The following is a 25028-nucleotide window of genomic DNA, read 5'->3' on the forward strand; positions in this document are numbered from 1 at the left end:
GTTCATAAATCTCGTCCAAGTTTACCTGTATGGAAACAAAAGGGCTGGAAGGGCACAGCCCTGCTGCAGCCTGTGCTGCATCCACAGCGAAGTCACACCACGACTCGCTTCATATGATCTCAGGAAAGTGTTATAATACAAAGCAATTAAATAAATGCTTCGTAGACTGATAACAGAGCTTGAAAGGAGCCCAAATGACCAACAATTGTGTGGATCTAAGCAAAACAGGTTCCTACCTTTCTTTTTCCTTATTTCCCTTGGGAAAAATCCTTCTTTCAGAAGGAGAGATTTCTTCACCGTGAGGGTGGTTGAACTGGAAGAGGCTGCCTGGGGAGGCAGTTGAGGCCCCGCTCCTGTCAGTGTCCCTGAGGGGTTGGGACAATGCCCTCAAAATGGTGCTTTAACTTTCGGTCAGCCCTGAGGGGCTCAGGCAGCTGGACTAGATGATCCTCGAAGGTCCTTGCCACCTGAACTATGCTGCTCTGTTCTAAAATTGTAATTTGTTTGCTCTCGGTTCCTTTTGGAACAACAGTACAGAGAGGATCTGGCAGAGAATGTGCCTTGTGTGGAGGAGTCTGGTTTTGTACAGAGACAGGAATCCTCTTCAAGGAACTGTAGCTGTGTTTGCAGCACAGGTGAGCATTGAACTTCCCTGAGTAGTACCTGGGGAGTCAGCAACAACAGAAACAAGGGCTGGTTATACAGCTGGTCCTTGCGTTGCTACTGAAAGAGGGAAGTAAACAAAAGAAACATAATCACATAGTCTTCTGGGCTCTGAGATTAATGAAGATGTTATCTAATCACATAGTCTTCTGGGCTCTGAGATTAGTGAAGATGTTCTCTCTCAAATGTTAAAGTCCTCTGTTATCCAGATGAATTTTCCTCTGTTCTCCAGATGAATTTTCAAAAGCAGTGCTGCTTTCATTACTGCAAGCTCCTCCACGAGCATCCCTAACAGACGAGCAGGTGCTTTCCATCTTTTCTTTCATTCTCTTTCTTTCCCTTGCCACCCTTCATTCCCTGCACAGCCCTGGGACTCCGCAGGAGATACAGCTGTAAAGAAGGACGGAGCAAGCTGGCCTACCAGCACTTGCAACAACCAGGCCAGGGCAGAAATTCGCCATCTACAAGTGCTTCCACTGAACCGAACATTTGGAGCGCAAGGTGCAGGCTGTGTTGTTTGGATGAGAAATCCATTTAATGCCAAGATAAGGAATTAAAGATAAGCCAAATGAAACGCATACTCGACACGAGGGCATGTCTATTCTTTATATACCCATAAAAATGCACTCACCACACACTAGTGCTTTACCCACTTTGTCCAAAGAGAAATGTCAAACTGCAGGGCAAATACAGGGAGTGTTTAAGAATAAATACACAGACTGGAAGCTGGCCAAGGAACCTGTATGAACAACCCCATTGATCCTTCCCGGAGGTTCTGTGCACAGCCAGCGCGCTGCAGCCTTCCCTGCACACTTCTAACCAACCAGCAATGGATGTACTGTATCTAGGCAATTCATTTTCAGTTTCTTACAAGTTCATTCCTTCTCCACTTCTAGCGCTTGGAAACTCCTAAATTGTGTCTGTCCATGAAATCAGAGTAAATTCTCAGAGTACTTACGGTACAGATACACGTCCAGATTCTGTGAACCACAAATGTATTTCATAGAGCTAATAATTATTTAAATACCAGTCAGTAAATATCTTCTTTCATTACTTAGTGATGTACTAGAACATGTTTATATAGAGATGAAGAGCTCAGTCTATCGTTGTCCTGAAAGCTATTAAAAATGCTTAGCTACCCTTTTAGATTTTCTAGAAGGAAGTTGCTTTTTAAAGGGGAATTGTTGTGAATAGCAGAAATTGTTTAACATCCACTGGATTGCTAATGAATGTATTTGATGCCCTTAATCGTTCTAAATACTGGAAAGAGATAGTAATGGGATGGAGAAGTATTTATTCCTTTTTCCTGCAGTTAGGCACTGGGTTCCTGTTGCCCCTCATGTACTTGTTCATTGTACATAACCAACCCCTCGGTGGCCTCCCTTACAGCTTTTGGTGCTTCCTAACTCGTCGTTTATGTAGACTGATTATGTCCTTTTTGCTCACATTTATATATCGCTTTTCAGTTGTAATTGATAGGATTAATTTGCCAGTTAACTAGAATTTAGCCATTTTAGTCAAATGTACTTTATTGGCAAAGCGTGGTCTCCTGGGGGACTCCCACACTGTTGGTTTGCAGGGCCGTGTCCTATGGACATAATCCATATCCCCGAGTGAGAGGGAGTCACATCGCCTTGGGGTAGCTTAGACTCTCCTGTATCCGATTGTGAGGCTGTATCAGGAAGAGGAAATGTGCAGAGTCTCTCTCTTCCTCTACCCGACACAAGCACCCTGTATTCCCTGCCTGGGGTTGCGCAGCCTCGGGGCATGCCAGCCAGTTCTTTGCTTTCTGTAGGGACCGCCGTGCTCACACAGCTCTCCGGCTTGCGCTGTAAAACCTGCAGCTGTAACTAAGAGCTACGGGGGGGCCGTTCCGCCTGCCAGGACGCACTGGTCGACCCTTCTGTGGATCTGAATGTTCTCTTTGGCCCTGGGGAGGAAAAACCTGCCCAGCAGGCTCCAGGTCCTGTGTGTAGGTGAATGAATGCTATCAGAAAGGTGGTGTCTGCACGCAGGCAAAAAGAAAGCCATAGAAGAGTTACTTTATTGTTAAATGCTGAAGCCCGTAGTTAGAGCATAAAGAGCGTAAGTCCATGGGCTTTTCTTCTCTGAACAGAAATGAGAGAAGCTTAAAGGAAGCAAACAGCGGTGTGTTCTGCCTTGTGCCCTGCAGCACGCAGAGAGGAACGTCCTTCCCTCCGGGTACTTCTTTGTTACTCCCCAGACTCCCTTCTGAGGTCCTCAAAGCAGTGCATTTTGGGGTTTAGTGAAATAAAATGCATGTTTGCGGTGTTGCACAATGTTTTATGATCTAATTCATGAAAACTGGGGTCTGAGAGGACTCCACATTCTCTCAGAAACCCTTTGAGTAAAAGCAGCAATCATCGTGTGTGATACCATAAGAGCACTGATAAAGTGCCGCAAGCAGGTTAGGTTTGCTTCACCATACAGGGAAAAATTCCTGAAGAACGACTTGCAATTCTTCCTGGCAATTTCAAAGTACATCTGATAGTGTCAGGAGAGGGAAAGCTGGGGAGACACTGTCCAGTGGAGTGACTATTTCACCTTGTTCATACCTCCAAATGCGTGACAAGCTTCTAGACGGTAGCACAACAGTCCCTCGTGCTGCATTTCTGGTAGAGCTGTGGTCTGAGTTTCCAGAAAGGTTTTCTAGTTTTAATTTTGCATCTCTTACCTTCATGGCTGCATGTGTTTGGTTTTGCTGGGACTCTTGTAAGATGAGAACAAGTACTTAAAAGCTTCGAAAAGCCTTTAGTGTGGCAAAGCCTTAGCTCGGGAAAGAAGGTGCTTTTATCATTCTGCACAGGTCTTTTTTTCTCTCACTACAATGAGCTTAAATTATAGTAAACTGAACTTTGCCCTAAGGCAAAATAATGAATGGACAACAAAGGGAATTTCCTTTATCTGCAATTTGTCTGAGGGTGAGGGAGACACCCGTATTAAAGCCAAGCCATCCAGCAGACCCGTGGAAACAGTCCACACCCAAGCTCCTTGCTGAGACCTGGTTCTGCTTTGCCTTTATCTGCTCTGCTTGCCTCGCCACTACTGCCTTATAGAATGGTAAATATTTGTCAGGACATTTTAATGAGTTTTGTTGTAAACCATTTTTATTGCCCTTGCGTAACACTGGCATATATTTCTCTCTTACATGCTGCTAAATTTGCCTCCAGTGAAGTTCTTGAACTGCTAACGCAATTACCATTAATGAACGCCGTGAACATTTTAACCTTCTTGACTTTTCTGGATGCACATTTTCAATCCTCATTTTTTCTCTTGATTATCAAAACTTTGGCTGCCCCACCCTACAGTTGTGTCGTGTATGCTTTTAAGATCGTATCTTTGTATGTTCTTCTCTCCTGTTAAAGATCATCGGCATGAAACATTTGAATCGTGAAACATTAATTCAAACACAAAACTTTTTTCTATTTTTTCTTTAAACTTCCTTGTGGGAAGAACCAGTGATAACGAGAACTGGTCTGCGGCTGGTACTGAAATGACTGTGTTGATTGTCTGCCCAAGATACAATTCTTAGCTTTCTTGCTTTCATATCCCCTAATTAATCATTTTTATGTGCTTTTTTTTTTTTTCAAATCCTCACAAAGCTTGCCTTGCCAAATACTCTCTGTATGTGCCAAGAGATTCAAAGACAAGAATGTTTACGTGCTGAAAAGGCAGGTCCCAGCACATGCACACACAGCTGTTAACTGTTTTAAAAGAGGGTGGGTAAGAGCAGAGAGCAATACTGTTAACTTTCTCAAAATTGCTATTTTTGCAGAGTAGAAGGAATGTGACTTGGTGAAAAGAAATGCACACAGTGCCCCCATTTCTGTATTGAGAGAAATGAGAAATGAGGTGGTTTAAGGCTTCACCTTTGAAAGGAATTATGAGCGTAACATGCAGCAGGCCAACTCGTTTTTATCCCGGGGTCTAGTTCTTTATAGCAGAAACAAAATTATTTGAGCTGAACTTGAGAGATTTGGATTCCTGTTCAGTTACAGGCTTCTTTTGTGATATTGGAACTTATCTTTTCATCTCTCAATGTTCCTCATTTTTATAATATTTCAATAGATTATTGTGAGGAAAATACATGAAAGATCGTGACAAACTCAAATACTTAAAAAGGGAACAATGTAAATACTTGGAAAATACTTGAAACTGGATATGATACATACTTTGAAACACCTCGATATTGTCAGTTTCCCTGTTAGCATAAATAACTTTATAAATCTGGAATTGACTTCTCTGTCAAGCCAGAACTATAATGATAATGCACATCATCAGGGAGTAAAGTTTTCCCGAGGCAAGAAAATAAAATGGATTTTCTTATAGCGTGATTAAAGATGGTGTGGAAAGATAGGATCAGCTAGGACACCCAGCCCTGATGAGTGAAAGACAAGTCACTGGATGTATTTTTACACTTCCTTTAACCTGTTATCTGCTTGGTAAATCTCAGCAAGTTACCATGGGGCTGGAAACCATTATGAAGAGTCCAGCTTCTAACTGAAGAGAGGAAGTGTTCCAAAAGTCAGGTTTCTGCAGGCAGCAATAGGCAATTTATTTAGAGCCCACTGCCAAAACCGAATAGACTAAACCTGTCCCAGGCTTCAGAGGAACCAAGTACGTGTTGAGTGCTTGCCATGTCAGCTGCAGTTCTGCAATGATTCATGTTAAAAGAGCCCTAGAGCTCTTCAGAGGGCTGTTTCCCATAGGCCACATGGAAAATTCCTACTTAAAAAAATCCAGTTCTGGTAGAAATACAGAGAAAGAAGCAAGTGGGTATCATAGAAGAGAGTGTCATGAGCTGTTTTATTCCCTTCATGTCTATGAAACGTTGGAGAACATACTTACGTATATTTACGTTTGTCTGTTCATATATTTAAATCACAGAATCATATGTCTACATTTATATTTAAACATTATTCTTTCTGTTGCTAGTTTTTTAAGTATATATTCTGATCACAGTGACAAGCCACGGCTTCCAGCCAGGGTAGAGGTTTTGCAGTGGGAGCATTAAACGCGCGTTCTGGATCAAATGAGAAAACGAGGAGCTCTCCTAGTGCCCTGCTGAGGGACACATCACCAGGATTTGGCCTTTCCTGATCTTACAGGTGGCTTCTTGCTTGAGATGAATTTTCAGAGCCTCGCCATCTCTGTTTGGTTTGGCAAGAGAACTGCCAATCCTGCAGCCCTGGGCCTGAGGAGCTGCTGCTGGGGCAGCGGTGTTCGAGCATCCTGCACACCTCGTTGGGAGGCAGAGGGCACGGCGAGTTGCTGCCACGCCTGGCTCCGGGTTCAAAAAGAAGTAAGTTTATAGGCAAATTTCACAGGATTCTCGTGTATCAGTTTACCTTCCGGGGCAGTCTTGGTTGTTAACTAACTGAAAAACCAGGATTTTCCACCAGCCTGACACTCGTGTTCTGCTTTAAATTCCCTTGTTTGAGCACTGAGGTCGGCGTGGGCTGTCTGGGTGTTTTGGGCAGCCCGCTACCACCAAACGAAGCTGAAGGAGATACTTGCTGGGTGCCTTTGCACTCCTGCCTAATGGATTCAGCTTTAATAACTAATAAAAACCGTATGATTCAGGTGACATGGTTACTAACAGCATTTTCAACAGAAAGGAGCTTTCAGCATTTATTTAAAATGTTCACGTGCATGTAATCGCAGTGACCCTTTGGTACGACCATCATTTTTGACAGTCCAACTGGCGTCAGGTTGCGGGGAAGAACTGAACTAAGATTAGAAATGTGGTAAGGAAAGGTAGATGAATAAGGCTCTAAGTGCCTTTGATCCACAGTCGCACTCCTGCTGCCAGGGCTGTTTAAGCCCAGGAGTGCATGCCAGCAGAAAGGTGTTCCCTGCAGCCAGTCTTTGCAGTGCACATCTGAGCGTGGGTTCCTAAATAGTGGGTTGTTAGCAGTAATTGCAGTGCGCATAAACTGCTCTTTAGGCAGTGCTAAACAAGTTGCGAAAGGCAGCTCCAGCACACCCGAAATTGGAAATGGGACATTTACTGCATCAGCCGCGGGAGCATTTGCCCTTCGGGTCTGCTGGAGTGTGAGAACACTTCAAGCACTTGGGAAGTTTCTTGGCATTTCTCCTCCTGAATGTTATGTGTTACGTGAAACTTGAGAGCAATATGTTACCTGCAGCACAGAAAAATGCATTTTCCTGCAAGAACTTCTGCGTTTGCTTAGCTTGCCTGCTATTTTTCATGATTATGATAGGCTGGCAAATGTGAGAAGTGTCACAGAAGTGGCTTTTTCAGCTCATTTCCATCCATCTGTTTTTTATCAGAGGCAGAGTAAATGACAGATTTTCTCTGTTAATTACTTGAGGCCGGGGTAGGGGCCGAGAAGGAAGTTCCCCTGGCCAAAGGCTGCCGGCAGCGGCTCGGTGATACCATTTCCTTGCAGCCAAGCGTGCCAAAGCTGCAAGACTTGGAAGCAGCGGGCGGCTGTGCCTGCCCGTACCTGACTGCTGCCTTTGCGAATAGCAGCTGGGGTGGCGACACTGGGTGATCGTCCCGATCCTGCATGAAGCACCCCCGAGGATTCGGTTCGCTAGGTGCTGCTTCTTGCTCTGGGCTCTTCTCTATCCAGTTATTTTCCGCTCTCATCTTCCCCCAGCTTCCTGAAAATGCTGTATTATGCTGGCGGAGATGATTAATTTCCAGAATTAAGAAACCTGAACACACCCAAAGATTATGATGCAGACTATCCTTCCCTTCCTTTGTGAGTAGTAACAGTACAAAGTGTCAGTACCTCTCCAGTCCCCCCTACCGGCCTGCCTTTTAAACACACCACCACTTGCTGGAGCCTCCTTCTTCGTAGGTTCTTCTCCTCCCTTGGTAGGACCGGGCTCCCCGGCTGGGGCTGGCAGCCACGGCTGCTGCTAAAGGAGCTGAACACAGACAGAACAGCTTGCGTGCTAATTAAATGCATGCAGGAGCAATCCGGGAGGTTTTGACTTAATCTGAACTTGCTGATTTCCTATGGAATTACCTCAAAGCTTTCAGACAGAGTTACACGAAGCAGATAGTTCCTCTCCCCAGCCCTTCATAATGAATGATTTTCTAACCTTTTTACTGTCTGTTTTGGTTAAACACCCGTCTGGTATCACAATGTTAACCTCGTGAAAAATGTATCCATTTTATTACTTTTTTTTTCCTTAAAAATGTCAGTTTTCCTAAAAAAAAAATTGGAAAAAAAAATTTCTTCCATTGTTTTTGGCAGCACAGTGTCTTAATTGAAAAAGTAACCATGAAACCCATTTGAAGGAGCATCTTCATATATAGTCTTGATTCAATAATTTGATTTCTCAGGAGGTAGGATCCCTAAATAGGGAGCGGGGCTGCCATGAGACAAAGGAGCAGGAACCAGTATTTTATAACACCCCCCCCATGTGTTTCCTCTGCAGGTGTGTCGGTAGCTTTGTCAGTGTGGGAAGGGAAGGAAACGAACTGGAGTGGAAAGCGGCGTCAGGTTTGAACGCAGGCTGTTGTGGTGGTGGAGACAGAAGAAGGAGCACGTAGGGATTTTGTTTTCCAGTAAGGTTATTGTCAAAGTTTTACGCTGCTCCTTCAGTGGCCTAAGACCTTCCCAGGTCTGAGCCTTGAATTTAAGTTTGAGGCCGTATGGAAGTGTTTCTGTTGCAAAATCCTGTTGCACGTTTTCTGAATTTGCCACTAGAGGATGCTGTGGGAACTGACACTGTGGGAACTGACATGCTGCAATGTCAGCTCTGGAAAGGGTGAAACCATCAGACTGTGGTTATCCAAAGGACCCAAACTGCGCTGCCGCACAAAAAATCAGCGTTCCCTCGCATGGCATCTGCAAACGTAGGCTGTGCTTTGCTGATTTCAGCCCCCATCGTGTCTCGATGGGCTCTGTGGTTACGATGGGCATGCCCTGGTGGGAGCAGGAGACTCTGTAACGTTCCTGGCAGCCAGCCTAGAGAGCAACCGTCTCCTTTTCAGGCTCAGAAACATTCTTTCTAGTAAAGCTATGGTCAAATGGGGTATTTCATCCCAAAGTCCATTATAGCTGAGTAACGCTGAGTTTTAGACCTTGCTCTGAAGTAGTTAGCTCCAGTTGGTACGAGAAGTGGAATGAGTGTAAGACAGAGCATGAATCTCTGTTAGCTTATACAGCAGCCTGAGAATCATGTAGTGATTCAGGAGAGAGGTATTTTTGCCAATCCCCTTTGTTTTGTAAGGAAAGGTTTCCCCTGACTCACCTTTTTATTTTCTTTCCACTGTGCTATGGATTCTGCATGGATTGTAACGAGTGGAGAGTTGGATGCCTTTTTGAGTAATCCAGTGTTATCTGAAAAGATGATATTTAACTGGCCTGAGTCTGTTTGCAAACCAAAGTACAAAGCTATTTAACAGAATAAAAAATGCTGGTGATTTCTGTGGTGTTCAGGGAACAATGAAGGCTTGTGAGACCCACCCTATTTGTTACAGGGCGGCCCTTGAATCACTCACCTGTTATGTGGCAGACCCTGTTCAGCTGCTTTCTCAGCCCTCTGCAAATGAAAGACTGATACATAGGTTTGTGAGTCTTAAATGAGTCAGTTCACCAGTCTTTCTTCTGTCTAGCTCAAATAATTCAAGTGTGTTACATGAAGTGGAGCAGTTTTAGTAAAAAATATGAGTACAGAGTACTGTACAGCCGTGGAGCTGGGGATACGCTCATGCGAGAGAAGAGAACCCACCTCATGTCCTTTGTTTTGAACCATCAGATAAAAGACAAGAGCCCAGATCTTCCAACATATCAGGAGGAATAATCCTAACAGCTGAACTTTGTGTTACAAGGAGAAGTTCTTTGCATACTTGTCCCTGCCTGATCTAATCATTGCTTTTATTGAACAAGACTAGTTAGAGCCCTCCCCTAAAAGCTGGGAGAGAAGGGTGCCTGAATGTGATTGATGTCTTGTTCAGTCACCCAAAGACAAATGTTTTCAATTTACTAAATTTTTCCTGAAATTGTGGTTTTAATTAATCCTGAGAGTTTCTGTCAAGCTACAGAAAAAGCAATCAACCAACCACTTGCACACACATCCTTTGCAATGTACACTGTGAAAAAGGGTTTCACCCACCCTTTTTGTTCCCCATAGGTGTCACTCTTGAGTTTAATCTGAATCTGGACAGGAATTCCTTCTTCTCTAATAGTTTATCCAGACATTGTCTGATTAAATTGGATATGCAGTTTTCTTTGGGGCCATATTACATAATATAACCAGCTTTAATTTTTCTGTGAATGTATATCTCATTTGTCCCACCTACGTTAGAGGATTTATGCAGCATTAATATGCCAAATAACTCGTTGGACACACAGGTTTCTTTGCATTGCAGAAAAGTAAAGTTTTATTAGAGGCACTGTTACCAGCAGAAAGTAGACGCCAATGGCACTGCAGATTACTGTACAAAGATTACAGTGACTGCATTATGAAAAACAATACAAAAGGAAGAAGTAGATAATTTTAGGAGAGTCCCGGCAGTGATTCCTCTTGACTTCGTGAATGATGTTTGTAGATCAGTCTGTGCACTGGGTAGGCACACGGTGCACGTGCTGTGTATTAGCACTTTGTACCCGGGACTGTTCAGGTGGAAGTAGGAAGATCAGAGAAGACAAGAGCGTTGGTGGTGTCTTAACACACTCTTGATTGTCCTGTGGGAGGAAAGAAGAAATGATTACTCTGTTTGAGGGGGAAATCAAGAGTCTCCTGCAGCACTGATATTTCAGATTTATCCAGTATTTAAATGTCCATCCACTTAGCAAGAGCATAGGCAAGAAGCTTAGCCTGTTTCTGTAACTGAAGCTAAGACACCCTGAAATTAAGAGATTTGATTGTGAATCATTTAATCCTTGTTATAAGTGCAAAAGTGGAGGCCATACCACAAGGGTTAATATTAACAGGCAAGCAGAGGTGAAGTACGAAACATGAAAGCCGTGGGGCCGGGATAAATTAAGATCCTCTTTGGAAGCTGTTTCTTACCTGACTTCTCAACAGATTGTCCGTGAGAGTAGGAAGTGGAAGAATAGGAGTGGGAGGTTCTTCCTCCTTGGAGAGCGCCTTGGGAAGCTCCTTGAGGCATTCTGTGCAAGGAGAGGAGTTTTGATGAAGGGAATGATAAATGTAGTCGTAAGCAGACAGAGACATACTGTGCAATCCGTGTAACAGCTGGACTTTCCCTGTACCTTACAAATACTTCTTTATATCTTTTTATTTTACCCCCTTCCAGCTATATACTGTGAGAAGCTGTAGAAGCAGAAATAACAAAAGGCTGTAGAAGTGTAGTTCTTCTACTCTTTCAGTCCAACATGCTGGCTGCTATGCTGACTGAAGGCAGTATGTGAGTTTGGCTTTGGATGGTGATTTCTCCCATGGAATTCACTCTGAGCAAACAGGCCAGGAGGGACTGGTTAACTGAAAGCACATCAGTGGGTGTATAGGTATATATCAGTGGGTGTATATGCCCCACTTCCTCTGCGTTTGATTATTAAGATTGCAATACACACATTTCAATGCAGATACTGTGAAAAAATGTTAGATTTAGAATACAGTCAGGGACTGCTTAAAACATTGTGCTCTGTCCTCTGCAAGTTTCACCAGACAAAGGACTGTGATGGAATTTATGCCTTATTTACAACCAGGATACCTACACAAGGTCTTGCTGTCCCTCCTGCAGCAGTGCGCGGTACTGAGCGATCTCCTGTTCCAGGCGGGTCTTGATGCCCAGCAGCATCTTGTACTCCTGGTTCTGGCTCTCCATCTCGCAGCGGATGCTGGCCAGCTCCTCCTCTACAGAGTTAATCTGCCCTTGGATTTGTTGCAGCAGGCAGCCGTAGCGAGATTCGGTTTCTGCCAAGGAGTTCTCCAGCGAGTTTTTCTAGAAGAGGAGAGGCAGGAGGGTAGGACCGGAGCTCTACGTCCCCTGCCCGCCGAGGGAGCTTCCCGTCGCGAGGAGGAGAGAGCCCGAGCACCCCTGCCCCAGTACCGTGCTGAGCTGCGCCTGCAGTTCGATCTCCAGGTTCTGCATTTCGCGTCTCAGTTCCGTGAGCTGGTGGCTGCTTGTCTGGATGTCCTGGCTGCTAGAAGCGACCTGCCGGTTGACTTCTTCGATCTGCAGGAGCAAAGCACGAAGCACGTTGGGAGTGAGAAAATGCCCTTGTGGAGCAGGGTGGCCGGCTGAGGGTCAGGTAGGCAGCGAGCCCCTCCCTTTGCTTGGCCCCTCGTGGAGGACAGCCTGGTCTTTGCTCCACAGCCCCTGGCTTTCCACCCATCCTTGTCCCTCAGACCTGGCCTTGTCTCCTCCCCACTGCAGCCTTTTCCTTTGTGTTCCCCCCTTGCTGTGCGAGGAAGATGATGGGAGCCTTCACTTCAGCATTGCTCCTTACCTTGACTTCATACCACTGCTCGACCTCTCTGCGGTTCTTCTCAATGATCTGCTCGTATTCGTTTCTCAGGTCGTTTAGTATCTTTGTCAAGTCTTCACCAGGAGCAGCATTGACCTCCACGCTCACGTCGCCACCAGTCTGAGACTGCAGCTGTCTCAGTTCCTGCAGGGAGTTGGAGAGAAACAAGCAGCACTGGTCATTTCTTCTGCTGGGGACAGCAGGTGAAGCAGTATTGAGATGCCCATGGTGATATTTTAAACATGGAGCACTACTGAAATAAAATTTAAGCTGAAATATAACATGGATGTTACTGGGTTGAAGATGCACTGACGCTGAGAGGTGCTATTAAACAAAACAGTCCTATCAACTTTTTTTTCTTTTCATCTCCAGTGCGTGGCCCAATATGGCTGATTAAGATTTTGGATATCATAGCCATAAAGGTTTTATTTTCAGATTAAACTTACTTATTGTGGCTGCAATTCAGTTCACACTGGTGTGTATTATAGCCAGTCCAAACATGTGCTACCCAAGAAAATTTGTGTCTGAAATACATAGTATTTGGTCATGAGTATTGTGTAAAGAACTAGTTTGTACCTCTTCGTGGTTCCTCTTAATAGCAATCAGCTCCTCCTTCAGGGACTCAAGCTCAGATTCCAGTGAAGACCGAGTGTGGGTCAGTTCATCCAGGAGATTTCTCAAGCCGTTAACATCAGCCTCCACAGTTTGACGGATGACCAGCTCATTCTCATACCTTTTACCACAGAAGAGAGGAGCATTACACATGCATTTCATTACAACCTGTTGGCTTGTCCCTTCCTCCTGGGACAGGGCATCATCTCCTGAATTCCCGAATCTCATAAAATTCAAGACGGAGAAGACATGAAGGGTTCCCAGAGAGATACTCACTTCATTCGGAAGTCATCAGCAGTCATCTTGCTGTTATCGATGTCCAGGAGCATCTTGTTGTTGTCCACAGTGGCAGAAATGATCTGTAAAAGAGGAAGTTGGAGAGGAGCCTGAGTTCAGGACATCCAGGAGAAGAAGAAAGGAGACCCAAAGCTTTGAGAGGGCTTTGTTGTGGATTTCAGACTTGTTTCCTGCAGTAATACAGGAAGCCCTTGAAATGCTGTGCCATAAGAACTGGTGTGTGCTAGGTTTTGGCTAGACCAGACATTTTGGTCAAAGAGCATTTTGGTGGAGGAAAGAATGGAAGAACATTTATGCGGTGAGGACATCGACACCTTTGGTTTTGTGCACTCCGTATAAGGAAGCGCAGTCTTTGTGCCTGGTGATTTTGTGCCGTTCTTGTAAAAGCTGGCTGTAAGGGAAGGCCTTGGTCCTTCCAGGTGGTTTATGTAGGAGTGTGCAAAACCAGAGGGAATTCAGATCTTGCAGTCCTTGCAAGATCTTTGTGCTTTGGCTTCGCACTGCATCCAGCTGAATGGGATGGGAGTGGCGGGGAAAGAAAGACTGGAAACCCCCCTGGAGACGTCGGCACAGCGCGGGGTTTGAGCTGCGTGTGCCAGCAGGTTTGGGCTGTGCCCCCCGAGCCCAGCTGTGCCCTTGTGGGTCGGTGAGGGCTTCTATTGCCCAGGAGCTGGGCAGCGGGCTCAGCTCTGCAGGCTTCTGGCTGGCTGGCAGCATCAGGCTGCCCCCGAGCTCCCTGCCAGCCCCCAGGAGCCCGGAGCAGGAGCAAGTCCTCACACCGGGGCGTTAGTGCGGGCTGGAGCCACGTGCGTCGGTCTGTCCTACCTGGTTCTGGAGCTGCTCGATGGTTTGGTAGTAGGAGCTGTAGTCCTTTGAGACGGTGGGAGCTTGCTTCCTGTACCACTCGCGGATGTGGTGCTCGAGCTGAGCATTTTCTTCCTCCAGCCTCCGCACCTTGTCCAGGTAGGAAGCCAGGCGGTCGTTGAGGTTCTGCATGGTGACCTTCTCATTGCCGCTCAGCAGGGCGTCTCCCCCCATCCCAAAGCTTCCTGCAAACCCGCCACCAAAGCCTCCTCCCATCCCGGCGCCGAAGCCTCCTGCCAGGCCCCCAGCGAAGCCCCCAGCGAGGCTGCCAGCGCTCATGCCCCCCCCGTAGCCGATGCTGCACGCTCCCCCCGCAGAGCTCCCCCCGCCTATCACGGAGGAGGCATATCGCCTGCAGGAGACGGAGGAGCTCCGGCCACCGCCGCCACCGCAGATGCCTCCCGCTCCTCCGCTCCTGTAGGAGGTACTCAATGTTCTCTTGATGCTGCAGCTCATGGTGGAATCTATCAGATGTTCAGCCCCGAATGCAAAGCCCCTGCACAGCTGGATAGGGAAAATCAGAGTGCAGCCTTCTGCCCTCGCTGGTGCCTATTTATACGGTGCTGGGTGGGTGTCACCTCTCCGGCAGCCCAGCTTCCCATGAAGTTTGCCAGCCGGAGTGCTCACGCCAAAAGTGATGTGCTAAGGGGAATTTCTTTTGGGACCTGGGACAGCCCTCCCCATAGGTATTGTGTGTGCATGCTGATTCACAGAAAGCATGCAGTGTAATTTTGGGTGGGTGGCTGGCTGTTAGATTTTGTTTCAGATAGCATGTTGCTGGCTACTTAGTGAGTGAAACTTATTTTAATAATTCCTCTTTGATCTTTGTAGTCATTTCTTTTTTGTCCTGAAAAGAGGTGGTGAAAGCACCACCTGGTTACTGTTTTTTGTTTTCAGAGATGGAGAAATCTGAACTCGGGTACCTTAATTTTGCCTGCAGAACTGCAGCAACTGACATTTCTGGAAACAAAATCTCTAAGAGTTTAGGTCCTGTCCTACAGAGAAAACTTATCCTGGTCATTTTCTGTCAGAATATTTAGTGGTAAGTCTCTGTAGAGGACCCACTGCAGAGGCAGTAGTTCTGTTCTTATTAAACTCTGGTATCATCACCAGGAAATAATCCAATGCCTTGTGCAGAGCGATAGACATGCAGTAATGTTGTTAATTAAAGTTGTGATTTTTCATATTTTGTGCAGATTTTCAGCCAAACAAAAACTATTCTGAACAGAAATAGATGGGTAGGATCTCTAAGGCATCACTGACTGTCTTGGGAGAGGAGAGTGAAAGGATGCAGCTTTTAACTTAGCAGAATGAAGGCATGGATGGGGTCACCTTGCTCTGATGGAAAGAAATAGCAGCGCTGTTTCAAATACGGACGATCCTGCTGTCTACGTGGGAAGGGTTGTCATCTGCCTTTCCGTGCATGTGGGCTGGAAACTAGAGAAAGGTTTGTGTCCCTGAGAGGCAGAAGGGTCTGGAAGGTGCCTCCGCTGTGGGGGCTTTTGATGGGAAGGGGGAGCAGTTGTGAGATTGACCCCGATCAGTTTGTGGTAGGGATTTTTCCTTCACGTCGTGGAGTCCCAGCTGTGACGACCCCGTAGGTCCCCACTGCCTTCTGGTTTGGCACGGTGGCGCAATCGCAGCGTTTCTGTCAGAGAGTAGGATGTGATGAACCCTTTGGAAATAGAATTTTGCCATTAAATCGCTTTGGGAAAACATAAACTTTAAGCTTGAAAGACAAGGGGCCTCTTTACATGGGAGTTGAACTTTGATGGGAATTCAGCTGTGTTTGGAAGTTAAAATTACCACTGCATTTTGCTGGTTTCTTCATTTATGATCCTACTTGCCCACAGCTTGAAATTGTGGCTGGGGCAACATTTTTTCTTTTAGCCACAGCAATTATGAGCCCCATAAAAGCTACTACTACATGTTATAATTGACCGAAAACTCATGGAAAGCCATTTGCCCTCCTTTTTGATACCCCAGCACACGTTTCATAGATATGATGAAGATAATTTAATACTTTGATCTTCATAATTATGATTGTTCCTTTATTAGTAGCTCCCTAATTATCTGCACGTCAGAACCAGTTGCTTTGCATATATAACTGAGACTGAGTCATTATTAAAAAGAAAAATTATTTTCTCACAGGGCGTGATTCCTTAGTCATATTTTCCTCATTAGATTGTTGAAATGCTCTTTTATTCTTCCCTATGAGATGTTTATTGCTCAGTGGCATTGATGCCAGAGGTGTTGATTTTATGTTGTCTTGAGTGTTGTTGCATCACGACATCTGACCCAACAATTCCCAACATTTCCCAATGCTGTAAGTCCATGTAATTCCCTACCATCCCCAGAAGCCTTTTCTCTGTCCCTCTATTCCTTTTTTTTTTTCTTCTATTTTTTTTGAGCAGCTGATCTAACTCCGCTTAGGGCTCGAAACGTATCCCCAAACTCAACTTTTAGTCTTTCTATCCTGTAACTCACGGCATTTCTGTGTCTCCTATGCATTTTTGGTCCACCCTACTGTGCTTTGGCCTGAGATGTCTGCTGGCAGTCAGTTTGGAACAGGCACACCACTTTGCTTCACAGGGCAAAAAAACTGCTTCTCGACGTGCCATTAGCACTCATAATCCTTGCAGTGACAGAAAAAGGTCGGACAATTTCTGTTGTGAAGGACATAGGGGCTCCTCAGCTGCTTGAAGAGACCACTAGAGCTCTGGAATCACTTCTTGCCCTGGAAGACCTTTTGCTCACAATCAGAGAAGTTTATCTGAAGTAGCAGTGTTATGAAAACTTTCCAAGTGCTGTTTACTCTCCGGTGAAATTGGATGCAGAACCACAAGCAGATGCTCTGAACTGGCAAAAGAGCCAAAACACACGGTGGTTTTCACAGAAGCCCCGATGCTGGTGCTGGATATGTGTCTGCAGTCACACAGGAGGGAGAGGACAACCTCAGACATTTACTGGTAATTAAGTGTTCTGCAACAAATGAGTCAACTTTCGTCTTGGTCAGAAGAGTGCTGCTCTCATCGGCTTCATCGGGAACTCCCATCAGTGCATTCCTCCAGCTCTGCCCATCAGCATTCAGCATCTCTGATCTGTGAACTTCGTCACTTCGCTCGGAGATTAATGGTTTCCATAGCCCAGATTCTGTTCTGATTTTTCTCTTACGTGACACCCTGGGATGGACCCGTATACCTTGAACGTGTAGATAAATACAGAAAATCCTCTTAAATGCGAGCTGTGTTAATTCTACAGTCTAAGTGGTTAGACCAGTAGTCCTTCCTACCACTGAAAAAAATAAAAGGTTTCTAGAGTAATTCCCAAGAGAAATGAAGCTTTTCCAGTATAACAGTCCTTTCCTGTTCTCTTTCTCTCTCCCTGCTGTAATATGCTGTCATTATCAACGGTGTTAGCTAATTGCATGTAAATTCCTCACTGCCAAAGCCCTTTTCATCCCCTGTAGATCTTTTCAGGACAGTGCACAACCTGTGTTGCTTTTTCTAAAGAATCGCGGCCGAAGTGAAGGAGGTGCCAGGAGCAGGCAGCGGTATCGAGGCACCTGCCAGCGTCTGCCCAGGTTTCTGGAGCACCTGCCAGCTTGCGATGATGGCAGTGAAGCATGCTGTGCTTCTGGCACGCCTGTGTCATGTTCCATGCCTTTTTCCCGGGACAGCCCTTGCTCCATCCCTAGGTGGAGGTTGGCGCCTCGTGACTCAGTGGTAACAATAAAAAATGTTCTGTCAGCTTCGGGAGGCCTCCAGCAGAGCCCCAGTGCTGCTGCAGCGACCGGCAGCTCCGTAGTGCATCCTCTCCTGCCAGGCTGACGATTTTGCGTAGCTTTGGTTTTACAGATTTGACTGGAGACTGCCATCTATTCACAAAGCCCTTGCACCCTTACCAATTACTCCAGAAACAGGGAAAACCATGTGCGTGGCAGCTCTGGCGTTCCCTGGAGTTCTGCGGCTGTGGAAGGCTGTATTTCCAAGGCTTCTTTGTGCTGCTGGAAGACCAGAGGGAAACAGAATTACCTTTCAGTGCTTATTTATATGCACTAAGTGGAGTTCAAGTCTCCGTAACCCTGCTCAAAAGAGGCGGCTTCATAAGAGGCTTTGACTGTGTTAAGTACAGCTGAGGCGTGAGTGAATTCTGGCAGCCTTTGGGGATGAAACTCGTGCTTGCATTCAATTTGCATCACTTTCTCTATAGTTAAAACCTTAAATGAGCTTTTTTGCTTTGGAGAAGGGCTTTTCTTCATACAAATTCCCGATGCTGGCCTTAAAATAAGTCAGTTTGGAAACACAGTTTCTCAGCATGAACAGGGAGTATCTCTCTTTGTGGATATTTACTGTAGACTGCAATTACGGTACTGTGGTGGCCGAGCCAGGCCACGTAATTACTGAGAGAAAACCTAACCTAAATAACATTTTTCTAAGCTGTTTATGATGAGAAAGCCTTTCATTTATTACCCTAACAGAACAATACCCTCAGCCTTAGGTGAAATGGCACGTACTAGAGACCAGATTTGATCGGGGAGAAGGGAACAAGGGGCCCTTGGAGTGAAAGCTGTCTGATCTTGTGACATTGATGCACACGGTTATGGGTTAAAAAGGGGCTTCACCGTGATCTTCAGAAAGCAAAACATGTATAAAACATCAATTCTAATTTAGTATTGCCCTCTCATCTCCAATTGTATTGCATATTCTTTATCTTCTTAGAGAAGCAGAAACATGCAGCATAGAAAATACTTTCAGTGCACGAAACATGTCTGATTCCTTGGAAGGCCTTGTAGCAGCCAATTGATAATACAGACAGAAATGGGGTTCTGGCCATCATATTGGTATTTAAATTGAAATTTCTACCATAAAACAGAGATGTTTTTGGTGCATGACACTGAGTGAAACAGGCACATTGCGTTGCATGGCTGGATTTCCTAACAGGAGTTAGCAATACGTAATTCTCCGCATAGTCAAAGGTGGAGAAATGGTGATGTCAGGAAACCTATGTGTGCTGAAGCAACCTGTCCTGAGTCACACTTCCCACAGGAACTATACCAATAATGAGCTGAGCAAAGCCAAAGGTGAATGGATTCAGATGAGTCAGAGCTGTGGCATTGAGCAGAGTTCAGTACATTAATGGTTAATTAATCTTCACGGATTACCAGTCGTTTTCTTTCTCCTTTCCTTTAGCTCAGTGACACCTTCCAGGCATGACATCCATTTTCTTAAAGCAAAACAGTTTGTTCTCAACGTACGTTACAAACTCTGAAAGGGCAACCTGTATTTTATTGGACAGCTTGGTAAATATTAATCCAAGTATATTAAATCAAATTTCTGAGACACGTTTTTATTTGCGTCAAAGAAGTAATGTTTATTGGAGGCAGTTTTATCAGCAGAATTTAAGCCTTTAAGCAAGAACCAGTTGACAAAGACAAGTTGAGTAAGACAAGAGTTGCAGAATGGAAGAAGGGGTGACGAGGCAGGGGGCCAGGCACTCCTTCTGGATCCTTCTGGTTGCATCGGCTGAGCTGCAGAAGCGCTTGGGTTCCGTCTCGCATTGTCCATGGGTCACTTCAGTGCATCTTAGATGGAGGATGCCAGCATCACTGCCATCGCTCTAGCACACTCTTGCCTGTCCTGTGGAGAGCAAATGATTGTCTTAAGAGGAAATCTGATTTTCCCTGCTGATCTGACTTTTTTCACCTAACATGCAGTGTTAGCAAGAGAGGAATGGGAGGAGCTCACAAGGCTCCAAGCCCAGCAAGACACTAGGCAATTTCTCAGAACTGTAATTTTTTAATTCCAATGTCCCAAAGAGCAGATTCTGTCCTATAAAGTTTATAATCTGTGTTTTACATTTAGGTAGAGGGAAGGGCAAGACTTGCTTGCTGTCTTTTACCTATAGGCTTGTCTGAGACAGAAAGGTGATGTTCTCTTGTTTCTGGGCTCCTCAACCTGGGAACTTTGCCCAGCCCAGAATAAAACAACTTTTTTCTGACAAAATGTATTGTCATCAGGACAGGTGTAACAAACTATTCTTACCTGTAACGTCGCCAGTCTGGGAATGAGAGTACGAAGTAGAAGAAAAGGAATGGGAGGATTTACCACCTTGGAAAGCTCCTTGGGAGGCACTGTGAGAAGAGAATAATTCACCAAAATTTAACAGCTAAGCACTGGATATTTAGTCAAAAAAGATACTAATGTAGCTGCATGCACAAGAAGTCTCTACTAGAAATTATGTGCTCAAGGATTCCTTTAATACCCATGCTCTAATATTTAATACGTACACAATGTCTTGCTGTCCTTCCTGCAGCAGTGCGCGGTACTGAGCGATCTCCTGTTCCAGGCGGGTCTTGATGCCCAGCAGCATCTTGTACTCCTGGTTCTGGCTCTCCATCTCGCAGCGGATGCTGGCCAGCTCCTCCTCTACGGAGTTAATCTGCCCTTGGATTTGTTGCAGCAGGCAGCCGTAGCGAGATTCGGTTTCTGCCAAGGAGTTCTCCAGCGAGTTTTTCTAGAAGAGGAGAGGCAGGAGGGTAGCACCGGAGCTCTACGTCCCCTGCCCGCCGAGGGAGCTTCCCGTCGCGAGGAGGAGAGAGCCCGAGCACCCCTGCCCCAGTACCGTGCTGAGCTGCGCCTGCAGTTCGATCTCCAGGTTCTGCATTTCGCGTCTCAGTTCCGTGAGCTGGTGGCTGCTTGTCTGGATGTCCTGGCTGCTAGAAGTGACCTGCCGGTTGACTTCTTCGATCTGCAGGAGCAAAGCACGAAGCACATTGGGAGTGAGAAAATGCCCTTGTGGAGCAGGGTGGCCGGCTGAGGGTCAGGTAGGCAGCGAGCCTCTCCCTTTGCTTGGCCCCTTGTGGAGGACAGCCTGGTGTTTGCTCCACAGCCCCTGGCTTTCCACCCATCCTTGTCCCTCAGACCTGGCCTGCTGCCCTCCCCACTGCAGCCTTTTCCTTTGTGTCCCCCCCTTGCTGTGCGAGGAAGATGATGGGAGCCTTCACTTCAGCATTGCTCCTTACCTTGACTTCATACCACTGCTCAACCTCTCTGCGGTTCTTCTCAATGATCTGCTCGTATTCGTTTCTCAGGTCGTTTAGTATCTTTGTCAAGTCTTCACCAGGAGCAGCATTGACCTCCACGCTCACGTCGCCACCAGTCTGAGACTGCAGCTGTCTCAGTTCCTGCAGGGAGTCGGAGGAGAGAGACAAAGAGCACCGGTCATCTCTTCTGCTGGGGACAGCAGGTGAAGCAGTATCAAGGTAGGAAAGAATGATAGTCACATCACATAAGGCTGATTTTTGATATTTAACTTCAGGAACCCCAAAAAATCAAAGGAATATTTCTTGAATGTGCTATTGAATTCTGGATCTTACCTCCTCATGGTTTCTCTTGAGAGCAATCAGCTCATCCTTCAGGGACTCAAGCTCAGATTCCAATGAAGACCTGACCAGAGTCAGATCATCCAGGAGATTTCTCAAGCCATTGATATCAGCCTCCACAGTTTGACGGATGACCAGTTCATTCTCATACCTTTACCACAGACAACAGAGACAGAAATGAGATGATGACAGTCAACAGCACACATATTTACATGTCAGTATCCCGAAAAACATGGAGGCTGGAAATAAAACTGTGCAATGTGTTGTCTACTGAATTCGTGAACTTGACAGAAAAGACACACAGGGTTCCTGGAGAGATACTCACTTCATTCGGAAGTCATCAGCAGTCATCTTGCTGTTATCAATGTCCAGAAGCAGCTTGTTGTTGTCCACAGTGGCAGAAATGATCTGTAAAAGAGGAAGTTGGAGAGGAGTCTGAGTTCAGGACATCCAGGAGAAGAAGAAAGGAGACCCAAAGCTTTGAGAGGGCTTTGTTGTGGATTTCAGACTCATTTCCCACAAGGATGCAAGGATCATATGAGAGGGTTAGCTACAAATTTACTTGTCAAGGTAACTCAGGCTGCAACAGAGTGACCTCCAAAATCCCTATTCTTTTCTTCTGTTTCTCAAATAGTTCTCCACATCTCCTAGGGAATGTGTTCATCCCTTCTCCTGCAAAGTGCTCTTTCTCAGACTGTTTACTATAATTTCTTGGTACTGATGTAAAATAGCTGTAAGGGAAGGCCTTGGTCCTTCCAGGTGGTTTTTGTAGGAGTGTGTAAAACCAGAGAGAATTAAGATCTTGCAGTCCTTGCAAGATCTTTGTGCTTTGGCTTCGCAATGCATCCAGCTGAACGGGTTGGGAGTGCTGTGGAAACCCCCCTAGAGCCACCGGCACAGTGCGGGTTTTGAACTACATGCGCCAGCAGGTTTGGGCTGGTGGAGCACAGCTCAGTGCCTCGGGCTGTGCCCCTCATGAAGAAGGGCCTGCCCCCCCCCCAGCCATGCCCTTGTGGGTTGGTGAGGGCTTCTGTTGCCCGGGAGGTGGGCGATGGGGCAGCTCTGCAGGTTTCTGGCTGCCTGGCAGCATCAGGCTGCCCCCGAGCTCCCTGCCAGCCCCCAGGAGCCCAGGGCAGGAGCAAGTCCTCATGCCGGGGCGTTAGTGCGGGCTGGAGCCACGTGCGTCGGTCTGTCCTACCTGGTTCTGGAGCTGCTCGATGGTCTGGTAGTAGGAGCTGTAGTCCTTTGAGACGGTGGGAGCTTGCTTCCTGTACCACTCGCGGATGTGGTGCTCGAGCTGAGCATTTTCTTCCTCCAGCCTCCGCACCTTGTCCAGGTAGGAAGCCAGGCGGTCGTTGAGGTTCTGCATGGTGACCTTCTCGTTGCCGCTCAGCAGGGCGTCTCCCCCCATCCCAAAGCTTCCTGCAAACCCGCCACCAAAGCCTCCTCCCATCCCGGCGCCGAAGCCTCCTGCCAGGCCCCCAGCGAAGCCCCCAGCGAGGCTGCCAGCGCTCATGCCCCCCCCGTAGCCGATGCTGCACGCTCCCCCCGCAGAGCTCCCCCCGCCTATCACGGAGGAGGCATATCGCCTGCAGGAGACGGAGGAGCTCCGGCCACCGCCGCCACCGCAGATGCCTCCCGCTCCTCCGCTCCTGTAGGAGGTACTCGATGTTCTCTTGATGCTGCAGCTCATGGTGGAATCTATCAGATGTTCAGCCCCGAATGCAAAGCCCCTGCACAGCTGGATAGGGAAAATCAGAGTGCAGCCTTCTGCCCTCGCTGGTGCCTATTTATACGGTGCTGGGTGGGTGTCACCTCTCCGGCAGCCCAGCTTCCCATGAAGTTTGCCAGCCGGAGTGCTCACGCCAAAAGTGATGTGCTAATGAAATTTAGTCTTGGGTAAGTAATACACATTACCGTTCTGCTCAAGTATGTCTGTGTTGATTCACACAAGGCATGTACGATAATTTCATGTGGGTGGCTCTTTGTTAGATATTTTGTAGGATAATACAGTATCTCATAGCTTTTATTAATCTGGCAATATATCTCTAGTAATAGGAGTTAATGAAGGCTCCGCCTTGGTTGCCTGTCTCCTTCAGTCTTCAGTGTGGTGAAATTCGGTATTTCAGCCTTTGACTTCCTTCTTCCATCATAGGCAATGATTCCTAGCTCCAGCAGCCTCCAAGGGGCTCTTCATTCATTACTTTATTTGGAATTTACATTCGCTGTTTGAAAATCTGCTTTCATTTACTGAAAGAAATTGCTCATTTTATAAACTGTGTTGCCATCCTTCATAAAAGGGAACTTTACACTGGACTTTCTACTGTCTTGGCACTGCTTATGTCAAAGAAGTTCTTTCTGGTATTTATCTTTCATTTATTTTTTCTGACAGTGCAGGATGATGACAACAGTCATTTTTCCTGTTGTAGAAAACTGGGTTCTAGCCACAGAAATAGTATTTTGCAGGGGAAAACGTGTTAAACCTTTTCTCATCAAACAGCTACCCATTTTATTTTAGCTGTTTTAAATGGACTTGTAGGGAACTGAGAGGAGAAATCTCTGATATTTCAGATTTTTGTAGTCATATTAAAAATAACCATTTCTCAAAATACACTGTAGAATGATGTAATACAGTTAAAAAATCATTTACATTAGAAGACATGGTGCCAAAAACTACATCTGAAAAAATACATTAATTATCTGGACTCGTTACAGTGAATTGTGTTTGCCAGTGGTGAAAGAATATCTTGCAACACGAAACAAAGCGTAAGAAACACTTCTGTATGTTTTCCAGTGTCTATGCAATATCAGATGTTCAGTGAGTTGCTTTTTCCGTCTTTGCCGATCAAGCTTTTATAAAACAGAGAAAAGCCTCGCAGGGAAGCATGTTCTGGTTTCCAGTTGTCCACTAAATACTGGCACCGCAACCCCTACCCAAGGCTTCGGCTGGCACAAAGGAAGCCCAAGGAGCTGGTGGGAACTGCTGTGAGTTACAACATCAGAATCGGCTTATCCGCGCTGAGGGAGGATGGATTCAGCCTAGACGTATTTTTGGGAGAGATTCAACAGCACAGAAGGAGAAATAAACCCACTAAAATTAGCAAAAGGAGAATGAGAAGGGATTAGGCTGCCTTGCACGTGAAGGTAAGCGTAAGAGGAGTGTTTGAATTGGAGGACAGTGTCCCTGTATGTGCCATGCGGCTGTAAAGGAGCTGGGGCTGGAGCACTGAGCCGGGGCACCTTTTAATTGTGCTGTGCTCTTGGCACCTGGCGACTGCTCTTCCCCCCCTCAGACGCGCAGGGAAGCGGCACTCCTCTTTGCCAGCCTGGAGCAGCTCAGGCACCGAAGGGAACTGGGCACAGACACGGCTCCTGCCGCCGCGCCTCCGAGCGCCGACAGGCAGCTACTTGAAAACAGACGGCATCAGCCGGGGCGAAGCTGTATTCTTGCAGAGTCTTCGGTTTTGCGGGCTGGGTTTTTTAGGTTTATTGTTTTGCAATAGCTATTTTGTATATCCATGCGCCTCTTTTTCTTCTTTGGTCAAAAGAATTCTATTGGCTTGCCAATAAAATGCTGTCGAGGTGGAAGGGGAGGGATGTGAACTGTTACCACTGGAATATCCTCTGCTACCTGTAGAGGTGCTCAGTGCTTAGAAGCTTAGTATGTGGTGAGGTATAAACTCCAGGTGCTGAATCCCAGCACTTGAATTCATCTGCCTAAAGGCATGTCCTTGCCTGTGACTTGGAAAGAAGCTAGAGATGTTAGC

General features: G+C 46.3%; 1 protein-coding gene and 1 long non-coding RNA gene across 2 annotated transcripts in view; one reads left to right on the top strand and one right to left on the bottom strand.

Annotated features, from left to right (window-relative positions):
- Nucleotides 1-25028, top strand: part of LOC308181484 — a 129846-nt gene that overhangs the window by 58364 nt on the left and 46454 nt on the right. The gene's annotated exons all lie outside the window — the stretch shown is intronic.
- On the bottom strand, nucleotides 10024-23035 carry LOC308181445 (uncharacterized protein). Its single transcript, XM_080564764.1, has 15 exons — nucleotides 22460-23035; nucleotides 21587-21669; nucleotides 21256-21412; nucleotides 20902-21063; nucleotides 20502-20627; nucleotides 20167-20393; nucleotides 19922-20010; nucleotides 13839-14419; nucleotides 12993-13075; nucleotides 12681-12837; nucleotides 12087-12248; nucleotides 11687-11812; nucleotides 11352-11578; nucleotides 10684-10784; nucleotides 10024-10355 (listed from the first exon to the last, which is right to left on the bottom strand). Exons 1-15 carry the CDS (start codon nucleotides 22952-22954, stop codon nucleotides 10336-10338), a joined length of 2796 nt encoding a protein of 931 aa, XP_080420890.1. The 5' UTR covers nucleotides 22955-23035; the 3' UTR covers nucleotides 10024-10335.

The sequence above is a fragment of the Anser brachyrhynchus genome (genome assembly GCF_964034855.1).
Source record: "Anser brachyrhynchus genome assembly, chromosome: 22".
Taxonomy (NCBI): Eukaryota; Metazoa; Chordata; class Aves; order Anseriformes; family Anatidae; genus Anser; species Anser brachyrhynchus.

Excerpts from the sequence above, each read along its gene's own strand:
- LOC308181445 (XM_080564764.1), bottom strand. The coding sequence starts at position 22,954 with ATGAGCTGCAGCATCAAGAGAACATCGAGTACCTCCTACAGGAGCGGA. Across the intron at positions 14,420-19,921 it reads CCAGACTGGCGACGTTACAG|CGAGGGCAGAAGGCTGCACT; the intron begins GTAAGAATAGTT and ends AATAGGCACCAG. Across the intron at positions 10,785-11,351 it reads GAGGGACAGCAAGACCTTGT|AATGCCTCAAGGAGCTTCCC; the intron begins GTAGGTATCCTG and ends CTCCTTGCACAG.